At 39.3% G+C, this 14,934-nt stretch overlaps 1 protein-coding gene across 4 annotated transcripts in view; it reads left to right on the forward strand.

The window, feature by feature from the left end:
• PARD3B (par-3 family cell polarity regulator beta) overlaps positions 1–14,934 on the forward strand; it is a 426,608-nt gene that overhangs the window by 126,951 nt on the left and 284,723 nt on the right. For all 4 annotated transcript variants that reach the window (XM_054210091.1, XM_054210094.1, XM_054210092.1 and 1 more), the window contains one exon: positions 7,024–7,195. In XM_054210091.1, coding sequence (XP_054066066.1) covers positions 7,024–7,195 — 172 coding nt within the window. The remainder of the gene's footprint in view (positions 1–7,023; positions 7,196–14,934) is intronic.

The raw sequence follows: 14,934 nt of genomic DNA on the forward strand, positions 1-14,934 counted from the left end.
GCTTTTCTTACTGGTCTAGTTCCCTGAACTGACTCACCGTGGATCTAGCAAGTTGTAGCACTTGCAAGAAGGAGCAGTAGAAACTAGTGGTTGGGGAAAGAGGAAAGTCAGGCCATAGCAGCCTCAAAGTAGATGTCAGATTTTGAATTTAAGATGGCCTGGTGCGAGCTACTGGCTTGAAGAGGTAATTTTACTTTTATCTTGTGTTGGTGCTGGTGCTCCAGTGTCTTAGGTGGCTGTAAAGAGCTGACCTGCCCAAACATATAACCTTGCTGAAAGAAAGGCGGTGGGGGGGATTCCTTTTCCCTTTCTGCACTGGTCATACGTAGGCTGCTGTCACCTGCAGCCTTTCTCCATCTGCGTCTGGTTGTTTGCAGGTGCAAGCACCTGGGGAGACTTCAAATTGTTTTGATCTTTTAATTTTTTTTTTTAAATTTTATTTTAAACTTTGCTGTTTTCTGATATCAGCGTGTTACATATATAAACACTGTGTGTCTTTCTACCTCTTTGTTACGTATGTACAGGGATAAATAAAAGATTAAATCCTACAGATCCCAAATTGAGGATCAATTTGAGAGCAAGGTAATGTGAAAAACTTCTCGAAGAAACAGACAGTTTTACTACCTTTTGTTGTCCATAGTGAGAGAATAATGTAAATAAAGTTTTGAATGTGAAAAAATTAAGAGGAAAGATTTCCATGAACGAAAAATGTAATACAACTTGAGCAATTAATTCCTTTTTGTGCTTTTGAATATATCATTCCAGCTGTTGAAAATTGCATCTTTTCAATCACGTACTGATGCTAGCCTGTGACTGAGAACTTCTCTTAGCGATTTTATCCTGACAGTAATTGAAAGCTGATTAATTTAATTGCAAGCAAGCTTTTATTTTGCCATATCTTCCTTAGTACCTTGTGTACATGCCTGGTGCTTGGGGTCAAAAAGGAAATAGTGGTGTCTATTTTCTAATTCAGTACAGAAAAGCTAGTAAAACATACAGGTTTTAACCTTATTAACAGTAATCTAGTTGTCAAAAGTGTAGTTTGAAGAGAGAAATAATTATGAAACCTTTTATTTAAAATGGTGTATAGGGCAATGGAAAGTCAGCTGTTTCGGGCTTAACAGACAAGCGCCTTAAAGCAAGATCTGTAAAGTTCTGCTAATTGTTCAAAGGTGGGGATGTTTTTCTTTGAAATTCTGAAGCCCCGCGAAATGGTTTATATTTAATTGAGCTTAATTATCTAGCCCTAAAACAAAACTGTTGCAATTTTCATTTGGAAGGACTTCTTTTTACTGTTTCTTGTGCGTATGGTGTATTTCCCAGCACACGGTGAAGCGCTCCAACAGAGTTCTGCAGCTGCAGCTTGGGCTTATGAGTAGAGTGCAATGAGTTTTGGAAGGACTGAGAGCCCCCAGAAAACATTAACATTTCACATGGGAACAGGGATATGGGAACACTTTGTCTATTTTTACATGATCTTGTTTTAATGTTCTGCACACTTTGCAATTGAATTAGCAATAAAATATTGAAAGAGCTGTACCACAGGACACCATGCGAAGTTAAAATTTGCCTACATTGCCTTGCAATGAATTTTCCACTCATGATCAACAAAAATGCTAATAAAATTGCACTGTTCATTATTGCTGCCTTATGTTGTGACTACATCAATGTAAGTAGGGAGGAGTTTAGTAATCAAAAATGACAGATAAGTGCTAAGTTTTGATAATTTATTGATTGTGTAGGTAACTGCTAGGTTGTTAATAGAAATTGCAACAATACTGGGGTTAGAACCATGTTACCTATATAGAAATACATAGATACCTCTTACAGTAAATATTTGTGTTCTTTAACCTTTAAAAAACCAGAGACGCTTAAGTACAGCAAGTGTACAAAACAGCAACAGAGTACTAGCATAACTTCTACAGTTTATAAATGTCTAGAGTGATATTTTGATGTGTTTAAAAAAAATAAAAATCATCTGACCTACTGAACTCTCAGTATTTATAAATGTTGAACAGGTAAATAAAAAATTAGTGTTGTAATCAATGTTGTTTTCACGATATGTTTGTGGGGGATTTCCTAATGCGTCCTGAAGTTCTTTTCCATCCGAAGAGATTTGCAGTCTGTTCCAATTAAAGAATTTTCCATATTGGAAATGAGAAGTCAATTACTACAATTATTTCTGAATAGTTAATTTACATAATCTTAATTGTATTCATTCCCTCTGAAAGGTTGAAGCTGATATTTATAATGCATTGATTGATTAGCAGTGTATTTATAATGTTAGAATTGCTACCGATAAGGTGCTCCTACAACTGCAGTCCTGAGGAGTTCTCTCCTGAATAAACATTTGAGAAGACAAATGGCTGTTTATCACACTGGTGAGCAAAGGCATTGCATCTTTGGTACCTCCACATGCAGTACTGGAAGTATCTCCTTTCCACACTCTCTAAAAAATGGGAGTTTAACTCTAGATCACTTAATTAATGGTGTGTTCTGTACTGTACAGAAATACACTTTCCTTGGTTTTTTAATCTGTCAAAATAGTGCCTAGGTCTAGACTAAGGAACTGTGGGCTTTTCGCTGAAGTCGCTTGAGGAATGACAGCTGCGAGAAACTTCCCTGCTTTCAGATGAGTGTGAGGCCTGTGTGGTTTAGCTCTGAGAAATCTTCCATCCATTTGCCAGGATGTATCACAGGTGTTTGCCTGCTGTCCGCTTCCGCCTGTGCCCTGCCTGCTCCAGCACGGAGTATGAAAATGGAGCGCTGGCATGGCTAGTGTGGGAACTGGGAATGGGGATGGTGGCAGAGGGGGCCTCTTTCGCCTGACTCTACAGGAGTTGGGAGAAGAGGTGCTGACATGAGTCTCCCTATCTGCCAAATCTTCTCCAAAGTCGAGTTGATGCAATCTTCAAACCATTTTCAGTCCTTCCATATAATTAGGCAGGTGAAGACATGGAGGGTTTATCTACTTTCAGGCACTGTGATTTCTGTATGTCATTTGGCCTGAACCAAACTCATTTCTGACCAGCTATTAAGGCAGCTGTTTGAGTTGTAACCTGTTAGTTCTTGGGAAGTGTCACCCAACACTGTGGCAGGTGCTTTAAGGATCCTTGGTGGAGCAATGACACAACAAAGTTGTAACAATCAAAACTTTATTTTAACCTGGACCCTCCATAGATCAGGTTCTGTTACAGAACTAACACGCAAAACTCTCTGCAGATTGAGTTGTTCACTAATGTCCTAGACCCTCTGCAGATTGACTCATTTGAACACATCAGCCACAACTTGAGCTCAAGGCACGCCTACAGAACTCCCTCAGCTGACGGGGAAGGCCCCCCGATCCCCATGACTGGCAGCGCCACTGCCTGCAGTAGCAGCGCTAGCTAGGATCCCCACCAGGCCTTCATCGAATAGTTTTGGTTGGAAGGGACCTTTAAAGGTCATGTAGTCCAAACCCCCTTGCAATGAGCAGGGACATCTGCAAACTAGATCAGGTTGCTCAGAGCCCCATCCAGCCTGACCTTGAAAGTTTCCAGGGATGGCACACCTGCTACCTCTCTGGGCAACCTGTGCCAGTGTTTCACCACCCTCATTGTAAAAAACTTCTTCCTTATATCTAGCCTAAATCTACCCTCTTTTAGCTTGAAACCATAACCCCTTGTCCTGTCACAACAGGCCCTGCTAAAAGGTTTGTCCCCATCTTCCTTATAAGCCCCCTTGAAGTACTGAAAGGCTGCAATAAGGTCTCCCCGGAGCCTTCTCTTCTCCAGGCTGAACAGCCCCAACTCTCTCAGCCTGTCCTCATAGGAGAGGTGCTCCAGCTCTCTGATCATTTTTGTGGCCCTCCTCTGGACCCGCTCCAACAGGTCCAGGTCCTTCTTTTGTTGGGGGCCCCACTGCTGGATGCAGTACTCCAGGTGGGGTCTCACCAGAGCAGAGTAGAGGGGCAGAATCACCTCCCTCGACCTGCTGGCCACGCTTCTTTTGATGCAGCCCAGGATGCAGTTGGCTTTCTGGGCTGCAAGCGCACATTGCTGGCTCATGTTGAGCTTCCCATCAACCAACCACCCCCAAGTTCTTCTCCTCAGGTCTGCTGTCAATCCATTCTCTGCCCAGCCTGTATTTGCACTTGGGATTGTCCCGACCCAGGTGCAGGACCTTGCACTTGGCCTGGTTGAACTTCATGAGATTTGCACAGGCCCACCTCTCAAGCCTGTCCCAATGTCCAAGTCCCTCTGGATGGTGTCCTGTCCCTTGAATGTGTCGACCGCTGCACACAGCTTGGTATTGTCTGCAAACTTGCTGAGCGTGCACTCAGTCCCACTGTCCATGTTGCCGACAAAGGTGTTAAACAGCACTGGTCCCAATACCATAATGTATGAGCCTGCAAGAGTGGCAGTGCAGGGCCAGACTGCCGCTCTGGTCTCTCCTGGTGACCAGTGGAAAATGGTATAAGAATACATATAGCTTAATATAGGTTAATTTTAACATATAGCGTTCTCCTGGTTTACCTTTCTGGTTTTCACTAGTACATATTTTGGGAGTTTTTGAGTCTGAGGTAGTGCTTGTGTGTTTCCATTTAACAGTTCTTGCTGGTATTTTCCATCAGTTTGTCTAACTTTTTTGAGGCAGTCCCTACTTTTGGTTTCTGCAACATCCTGGGGCAGTAAGTGTAGAGTATTACAACTTAATATAGGATTTAATATGCTATGGTGTGAAACCGTGAGGAAACTCAGCTTGATCCAGCTGAGGAATTCACTTGTTTATTCCTATCAAATCACAGCTGAGTTCCATTTACTCTATTCTACATTGCAAATGCTCAAGTGAACTTCGTATCCTACTATTATCTAAAGTGCTTTCTGTGCCACAGTCCTACATAATCTCAAATTTCCTCTTCATTAGTAACTGCTCCTTTCTTCGGAATTAAGTTACCACAGCAAAAGTGAAATTGAGAAAGCAAACCTTTTGGTGGGCAACAGTTGTGGGACTCCCTGAGTCATGATGGGCTTCCATAATAATATGGACATGAATAGTCATTTTAGAAACAAAAGACACCGTAGGTTTTTTTCTTGGTACTGGAGAAAATTGCCATGGTCTGTTGATGTCTGGTTCTATGGCAGCATTTTTGGCTTGGTGGTGAATTCAGTGTGAACACTTGGGTAGTTTCCCTGCAATGCAGCAATAAGGTGCAAAGACAGTTGTCTTTGTTACTGGGATTGGTATTTCCAATATGCTTTGGACAAATAAAAAGCAAATTGTATGTTGTACGAGTTATTCGTGTGGCCACAGAAAGGAAACAGGCTCCATATAGAAAAGGAAAGCAAGTATTCTACCTAATTATTTAAGGGGTTTTGTGTGTTTCTGAAATATGCATTGGTAAACATGAGCTGACATATTTCTAGCAACCAAATTATAAATGAGTGTAAGACCTGAAAATGTCAGTTTCTTCCTTAGAAGCACTTCAGGATTTTTCTTTTCATTTTTCTTTTCTTTACCCTCTCATACATTCACTTTTTCCTGTAGGCAAACGAGTTCCTTTAAATGTTTGTCTCTTTGTTTCAGAATACGACTTATCATAGGATATAATTTTTGACACGTGTCTTGGAAGCGTCAGAGGAGATTTGATGTACTAATATTTTTTATATAGAGAGTGTGTATGCATACCTTAAAATAACACAGAGAGAGAGAGAAAGTAGTAAATCAATCCTTTAAACTTGTGTCTGTGTGTATCGTGATATTGCCTAACTGGTTGTGTATGCTGTGGCCTTTTTCAGGATTAGCTAAGAAAAACTTTGGTGTAATCCTAAGGAGTTCAGAAAAAGTGAAATAAATGAACACCTTAAGATGAAGATACCTTGTTTAATGCTTATTAGGCAAAGTGTTTATCATTGTAAGGCACAAGAGCTATGCCATGTCAGGTAGTGGGGAAGGAAAAGTGCTTGAGTCTGTTGCTGTTACTTCCTTTTCTCTCCGAGAGGGCTCTGGGGTGTCAAGTGTCCCATTGATTGAGAACAGCAAGTCTTCTAATTTGTTTAGATTCATTGGGAATTAATAATTTTTTTGATTGTTTTCCCAGAACTGTAACACAGTTAACTGTTTTTCTGGAACTGTAACACAATTTACACCCAGCCACATGTATCTGAGTCACTTGTTGATGAAACTATATACGCTTTATCTGATGACTTTGTATTAGTAGGGACCAAAAGGAACATCCCAGTGAGAGGCCAGGTTAACTGAGGCAAAAATGATTTTTCTGGTGTTTTTCTTTATCATTTGTATGTCAACATTAATGTCAGTTTGGACAGCAAACTCCGCAGTCTGTTGTTGCTTAATCTTGACCTTCCTGCGTGCCTGAAGTTGTGGAAGAGCCAGTGACTGAGGGACAGTTTTCAGAAGCGATGTATCTGGTATAAGCTTGCAGGAGAGAATGGGAGGAGATGGTAGAGATGCCTGTGTATGTGTGCCTAGCTGAACCAAGAGACTTTCATCCTTACAGAGGCGATTGGGAAACTCCACACTCTGTCATTCTGCCGGATGTATCTTGTCCTTGGAATGTAATTATTATGTACTTATAAATAAAACATGTATCTGCTCTCTCAGTGCAGCTTCCATGGTTGTGTTACCTTTGTGCAGTGTGTCAGTCAGTAGCACTAAATTTTTTTAAAATAATAACACCCTCCACTCACAAGAATTAAATGCTGTTCTGTGTTTTTAAGCACCTTCAACCCTAAATGTTTTGGAACAATGTAAAATGCTCGCTAATGGTAGCATGCTAATTCTGAGAAAAGCATGCCAGCGCAGGACAGTGCTGAAGCATATACTTAAGTCATATTGAATTCCATGCATTTAAACACAAATGCACGTGCTTTCCTGAATCTGTGCGTTTATTGTTAGCTGTTCTAAGATCGTTATTTTTGTACTCCAATGAAGGATAAATTTTGCTTTTGGGGGAAAAAAAAAAAAAGGTGATGTTTGCTAATACTGTAAATATACAAACTGTTTTATCTTTTGTTTTGATAGCTGATTGCCGTTTATGATGAGCAAGAAAGTCACCATAAGACTGATGGCACCAATGGCAACGTGACAGATAGAAATAGCCCAGACTCTTTTGAGACGGAGGTAGCAGCTCAGCTGGCTGCCTTTCAGCCGATCGGTGGTGAGATCGAAGTGACTCCTTCTGCCCTAAAACTGGGTATGTATATCTTGCATGGTTATTTTTTAATTTTCTGACCAATATATAGTACTTTTGTATTTCTTTCTTCTTACCTGAGTGTGTCTGTAGTCTGATTTTACGTATTTAAAGAAAATTTTTTGCACCTCATTGGTTGCCTTGGGCTTCAGTGAAGACAATTTTAATGACAAAAGTTGGTCTTTCAAAGAATGGATGCTGAAGACTGTAACTGAGCATGGCAAATTTGCACCTGAGCCTTGTATCCTGCTGTACGTTATGCCCATCCAAACAGCTGGGGTCTCTGTTTTTCTCCTTTCCTTGTCTGGGTAGGTTGCTGACAGTCCTTCATTGTAATCTTCTGAGAGCGGAAGAGATGAAACCTATGCAAAGTATTTTCAAATAACAAAGTCATTGAAAAAAACCTCAGCATTTTTGTTGATGAACCTGGGTTCAATGATTGTAAAAATGCTGTGTGCAAATACTCGTGATTATGTGAGCTAGTGGGGGGTGGCAGGTAGAAGGGAGATACTGGTTGCAAACAGTTCAGCTCTTTGCCTTTGAAGAAGTTGCGCAGCAGGGTCTATTTGCCTATCTGACTCTAAGGTGAGCAAACTGTGATTAGGAGAGGCTTCTGCTTAATTCCCTCTTATATCAGAGGGTAACATGTGAAGTTCTGCAACTCTAGTTGCCTGTGTTGTTTCAGTGTGCCTGGAAGGCCCAGAGTTCAGACACCGTTTTCCAATTATAAAAAGGTAGAGTCTTGTACGTTGAACACAAAGCAATTTGAAAGACTTTTTTGGATTGAGAGCAGGCTAAGCTGTCACCCAGATACTAGATATAGAAGCTTTCAAAAACAGATTGAAGGTGAATCCTCTTACTGTCTGCCTGTGAAGCAGTAGTACGCTGACAGCGTTTAGCAAACGAATGATGCTCAGGAGAGACTTCTCTGCATTCCACCAGAGCTCATCATCCAGTTCACCCTGTATCCTTGAGTACTGCTAGTGGTCTCCTAATGCTGCGCAGTAAATTTTTGAGTGTAACCGGGTGGGGTAAGGATGGAAAAACTACCTCTGGTTGTGGTATTTTCATGGAGCAGTCTGATTACGACTTCAGAAATTGAGTGTTCACTTGTCTGTTTATTTTAATTGCATTTTTAAAGGAAAATGCTGATTAAGAAAAACAATGAGCTAGAATAAAATTTCTAATAAAGCTCATTGGATGATACTGTGTAACTTCTAACGGAAACCTGCGCTCATTTTTTGTGCCTGATGTAGAAAATATTGATAGTCAAGCTGCATGAAAATTTTTAGATGCAAAATTCTGTATAAATGGATCACTTCTGTTTTTTCTATATTCCAGAACATAGAAAAATATCTTCTTTATTTAATGACACACACTTTTCATACCTAAAAATCTTGGGAAGATATGTAACTTGTATGTATTTGAGCTATGTTTTTGGTAAGCATGAGATATGGAAAAATTTGTGGGTAAAGGTCCAATGGTTGAATGGTTTGCTGCTTCATTTATTGCGTATTTTCAAATAACACTGTGTAAAGACATTTTAGCATGTTTCAGAAAGTAGAGATTGTTATCCGTATACTTCTGAGCCATACTTGAAAAAAAGTATTTCAGAGTATTTCAGTCTCACACAATTAGGCGTGCTGAAGATGATCAGAGGGCTGGAGCACCTCTGCTATGAGGACAGACTGTGAGAATTGGTGTTGTTCAGCCTGGAGAAGAGAAGGCTCCGAGGAGACCTTATAGAAGCCTTCCAGTACCTAAAGGGGTCCTACAGGAAGGATGGGGAGGGGCTCTTTATCAGGGAGTGTAGTGTTAGGACGAGGGGTAACAGTTTTAAACTGAAAGAGGGGAGATTTAGATTGGATATCAGGAAGAAATTCTTTACTGTGAGGGTGGTGAGGCACTGGAACAGGTTGCCCAGGGAAGTTGTGGGTGCCCCATCCCTGGAGGTGTTCAAGGCCAGGCTGGATGGGGCCTTGAGCAGCCTGGTCTAGTGGGAGGTGTTGGAACTGGATGATCTTCAAGGTCCCTTCCAACCCGAACCATTCTATGATTCTAATTATATGTAAAACAGTTAAATGCTAGAGCCATTGAGCTTACCAATAAGCTACCAGGTAGTTCAGTTTCCATAGCATTTATGGAATCCTTCTACTATATAGTGTAAAGGAGATGAAATACAACATGAGAAGAGCACCCAATTAGGGTTCTGTTTCATTTTCAGTGCAATACAAATATATATTTGAAGTTTAAATGGGTGCTTGCTTTTTAAAATAGAGAACATAAATATAATGTGTTTGTCTCAACAGTTATCTTTCAGATTGTTTTATTTTACAAGGTAAATGAAAGATTTTCTACCATTCAGTCCTATAAACTCAGGCTGCACTCTGAAATCTAATTGTTTCTCTTCTGGAGTTTACATCATGGATTACAGTTCTTTAGACTTAATTTTTGCCTTTGTTTGCTGTACAAGTCTCCGGACCTTAAATTATGTCCCTATTTCCACTAGAGGGAAATTGAAAAGTAAATTAAGAAATAGAAGGACAATTTGGTTGCATCAATATCACTGATGCATGAACCACAGCAGTCTGGCTCCCTGTCTAATTATTGAATTGACTCCCACTTTCTAGCAGAAATAAGTAATAATAATAATTTTAAAAAGCTAGTCTTACTTTGGGAGCAAGGATGCGATTAGATATATACATAGCGAGCAAGTGTTGCTTTCCATCGTAGAGCTGTGTTTCGAGAACTGTCGTGTGCTTACTTTTTAGAGTATTTTTGCAGAATGCCTTTAGGGATGAAATGCAGGGAATCTATTGTTATATAAACTGTCAGACTATGGAACAATTTTGCCTATTAATTTCTGGTGGATGGTTTGAATTCTATGAAACCAGCTCCAAGTTTTTAAGTAGAAACAATGTCCACTTAGTGATCTGCTCAGAGAACGCTTAGAGCTTGATGCTTAATAAGTACATGAAACTAAACGCCGCTGTACTCAAACGTGAGAGAGTTGGCACTGATTTTAGAAAAGGCACTTGAGATATTGCCTTCAAACCTTTTTCTTTTTTATAAATTGTGTATTTGATCCAGTTAAGTTAATCATATGTTACACCTAGCCTTTACTGGCTACATAGAGATGGTAGTGATGGGGGATTTTTAATTTTTTTTATTGTGTGGTTACTTCTTTCATGGTTTTTTTTTGTGGTTGATTCTTTACAATACTGATCAGCTTGACTCTGTCTGAAATCATACTTTTTCCATTATGTAGTTAGTAACCCTAACTAAAAAAAATTGCCCTTTGTCATCTGTAACTTTGAAAATGAGCCACAATAAAAACAATCTTATATTTGGCTAGAAAGCTAAAAGTATCTTATATCTTACATTGCTTGCATATACTGGCAAAATTTTAGGGCAAAAAAGTAAGTTTGTTATTTTACTTACTATCAAATTAGTTTCTTAATACTTGGCACGTAGCTCCTTAAAACAGTTCAAGAAATCATTCACCTATTTGTTTGCTTTTCCCTGAAATCAATGCATGTCTGCTTTTAAAGCTAACTCAGTGTTCTCAAACAGGTGAAATTGTGGGCTCTTACATTTAATTTAAGAAAAAATGTAAGAAGACTTTAAGCATTTATGAACACAGTATCTGCAAACATACTTGAGCACGTCCCCCTCTTCCCGCGGAGCTGGAGTATCAGGTGCTGTTGCTGACAGTGTCTGAATTTGGCCTGCAAAGTAAGCAATACCTGATTGTTTCTTACAGCTGAAGAGGCTTTACTGAAGTTTCTGATACTTGTGAGTCTCAATTTGCTAGTGGGTTTTGCATCCTGGTGTTTTCCTATTAAGCATGATGAGCGAAACAGTGACACGATGAAGTAGTTGTTTCTCCACAGTTTACTTTTTCTGCGTTCAGGAGATGTAATACTTATCTATTGAAACCTGCCATCATCCATTCAGATGTAGATGAAAGCCTAATGCTGATGTCACAATTGCACCCCCAATGACTACAGATTTTTGAGAAGCACCATTGCTGTCTTCGTTCTTGTTTGGGTGGGTTGGACAAGTAATGCTGCGTCTCTGTAGAAACCTGAAGAGGGGGAAGGGGCATCGCTTATTATGTTTCCATTCAGTGTAGATCTTCCAGGTATCTTGCCTGTTTTGGTTTAGTGAGCAGAAGAGTACTGAAAGTAGAATTTGCAGAGGGGCCTTGGGTTCAGTTCCCCCTCCAGTTCCCTTTTTGTTTTTCACCCATAATTCAAGTATAGTGCAAAAGAAAATCAAAGCTGGCAGGGATTTCTTAATTGTACTCAGTTTCTCCTACCAAAATAAAAACAAACTTTTTTTTTAATACTGAACATCTTGGTGTACATATTTCTGTTGACAATGAAATAAATATAGATCTGTTGTAAAAAATAAAAGGAAATTCCCATTTGACTGAAAATGCGATTGGGTAAAGAATACATTTCATGCTACAATACAAATGGTAATAAAGCAGCTGTTAATAGATACATATTACAAAATTTAGAGAAGCACGCTACTGTTTAATGTGTCCAATCAGCTGTTTGAAACAGTGAAGAAATGATCTACTGATTTGGTATTTCTGTGGGTAAGTAGAGAACATTGAGACACTGTTGCTGAACTGGCAGCAGAGAGAGCTTTTCTTGTGGGACTGTTTCTTGTGAGCAGAACTTCCCGGAGTGCACTAGTGATGTGACATTACAAGAATTTGCAAAGAACGCTACAGCTAACTAAATGCCTAAATAACTGATTTACATTTGAAAAATTGAATAGAGATAAACTTCAACATCTCTAACCCCAAATACGGTTGTAAATTCTTTATTGCCGTTTTTTACCTTGTTTCTTAGGTATAAAACTTTGGACAGATAAAAACCCTACAATGAACAGTGAAATCACATTACGTTGAATACTTTTAGCTGCATGACTTTAGCCCATGGTAAATGTAAGGTAAATCTACACCCTAGTGAAAGAGTTTATTTTAAAATTCAGTGTCTGTCTGGCTGTCCGACTCTTCTTCTTCTGGTCCTTCTCCTGCCTGGCATAAAGGCTCTTGTACGTTAAGCATCACTTTTGAACTTGTATACCCTTAGAAGACTAACCTTAGTTGATTGCCTTTATTCCCTGTTCCAAACTGCTGTTTCCTTGCTGATGTCTGATTAAACAGTCATTCTCTCATCTTAAAGATAGCTATGCTGGGGTAGTGGATGACATTCTTCGGCAGTGCATTGAGATCTTTAGGGAGCCCATGATGGCTGGGGTTATGTATATTAAGGATATTAACACTCCTGTCTGGGGTTCTCTAGCTAATAGTTTGAGGTTTTAGAATACGTACGTGTTTATTGTTAGAATTATTAAACGTGCACTAGCAACGTAGAGTGGTAAAACACAACTTTATGGTAGCAACTAACAGGCTATCTGTAAAGTGATCTTCCTAAAATATTTTCAAAGTGTTTTGTTTTAGATGTTTAGCAAGTAGAAGTTTTTTGTAAGTCTTTTCCAAATAAATGCTACCCAGCAGTAATCATGTGCTTATGAAATTGGTGCATCCATGATATTTTAGGCAGTTGCCTGCAGGCTATTGCTAAGCTAATGTCCAGTGAAAGTGAGCTTCTTCATAGACCATTAGTTTCTAAGGAATGCTTTGTGTGATCATTAGCTTCAACTGCAAGCTAGCTATTCCTGCAGAGCATGAGACGGAGTCACTTCAGAAATGTTAGTTTGTTGTTTTTTTTAAATAAAAAAAAAGCAGTAGTGTGTCATTATAACTTTTCAGGTATGTAACATGCCAGTACAGGTGCTTTGCTTTTAGTAGGAGAGTTTTCAATTTCTTACACGGCTTTTCAATTAAACTAGTTGAACTGTCTGAGTTTTTAATGTTTGCAGTTCTGTTGGCCCTCCTAAGCCATCTTGTAATTTTCTCTGCACCCGTAAGCGTGCTCCTGGCCCTTCTGGTTTCCTTTTGCACCTAGTAGTTTAGTGTTCTTTTCTAGTGGTTTTCCCTGCATAGTAGGTAGTGGAAAAGGAAAGGCGGAGTAAGAGGTTTAGCCATTTGGGTTTTTTCATCGTGTCAGTTTGTTTGTTCCTTTTCAGTCAATGTGGGGAGGAAGGAGAGCACTAATTTATTTATGGAGGATCCGTTTTATGGACATGTCACTTTGAGCTGGAAATGCCTTCATGACTGGCTTAGTGTTTCATTTGCTTTATTTGATAAACGATGGTCGAGTGCACACAAACTTAGCTGTTGCTTTTCTCTTGCTCCTCTCCTTGGTGTTAAGTAGTCATGATTTTGCCTGGAGTAAGACAGACAGTATTTGGTGATACTTGTCACTTGTGAATACGAAGGTAGGGAAAAAAGTGAGGTATGTGTCGGTATCTCCACGATATTTGGGGATTTTTTTTTCATTTTAGTTATTCTTTCCTCTTTATCCCTTTCTTTGGGAATCGGGTTAAAAATTCCTGAAGCTGTTTTCTTGAGTACAATTCCTGAAATTGTTTTCTTGAGTACAAGTGTTATACTTTGATTGTTGGCTATTACAATAAAATTTAGCTTCTTAATGAATTTTACCTTTATTAATGTTTAGTTAAAATTGAGGTTAGATAAAGAAATAATTACTTATAACAGCTATTGATAGCAGGCTTTGAAATTGTCTTGTAAACTATAGGAGTTTAACTCCTACTGCTAAGTAGGGCAAGTGTCTTTTCCCACTGAAAGGCCATCTGGATCAGTGTTCTAGGCAGGTTGAAGACTTGGGTGCAAATGATGGTTGGAATGGCTGATTAGTCTCTCTCCTAAAATAAGCTTATGAATGGCCATGATAGCTGAAGTTCAAGCTATGTTGAGACACTTGTGCTTTTGAACAGTTCTTTCAGTTCAGGACATGATATATAGTGTCTTCGCAGTGGACATTTGTTTCCTGAAAACAGAGATTGCTACCTGGGAGTGCTCCTGCCCTTGGTAGGTCTAGTACAGGATAATAACAGTACTAGCCTAGAAAGTTTTGGTTTTACATTTTGATACAGTCATCGGTGTTGTGACCATGTCTCTTTAACATTTGGGAAAGGTTTCTTGCACTCTTACTGAATTTCCTTGAAGATGTTTCAGATAGAGGATATAATTAATCAGCTTAATATATTCCTGTGGGTTTGGGCTTTTCTCTAGCTTAAATCACACTTCATGGGGTTGTTCAAAACACTTATTTAGTTTGAATGCCCCTACGTGTTTGAGTTGCTAAGTCAGGCAACAGAGATGCTTCCATTGGCAGTGTTTTAGTTTGAAGTCCAAGGGAACTGAAGGCAAGGTTTCTTCCAGGAGTCTTTGGAAGTTTATCCCTTGATAGGCCTGACAGGGCTTAAATTGTTACCTCCAGGCTATGGATGTCATCTGTTTCTGTGCTCAGACTTCAGAGCTCGGACAGAATTCCTTCTCTTTCTCATCTGCTTTGAAGTGGAAGTATTGTATGTAGGCTTGGGGGCATTTCAAACAGCATATATTTGGTTCATCCTCTTTCAAGCTGGTGTTGAGATACTACAGATATACAGACAGTGTATTTTTAAACACAGAGGAAACCACATGATTATGTTTTTTTTAAAAGGTATGAAAACAGGTATGAGCTGCAAATTTCATTTGATAAACAAAATGTTACTAATGCTTCTATACAGCATACATGCTGTGTCAGACTAAGTAGGAAAGACACTTTTTCTTACATAAAAGCTATGCTGTTCAT

The sequence above is a fragment of the Rissa tridactyla genome, chromosome 7 (genome assembly GCF_028500815.1).
Source record: "Rissa tridactyla isolate bRisTri1 chromosome 7, bRisTri1.patW.cur.20221130, whole genome shotgun sequence".
NCBI classification, from domain to species: Eukaryota; Metazoa; Chordata; class Aves; order Charadriiformes; family Laridae; genus Rissa; species Rissa tridactyla.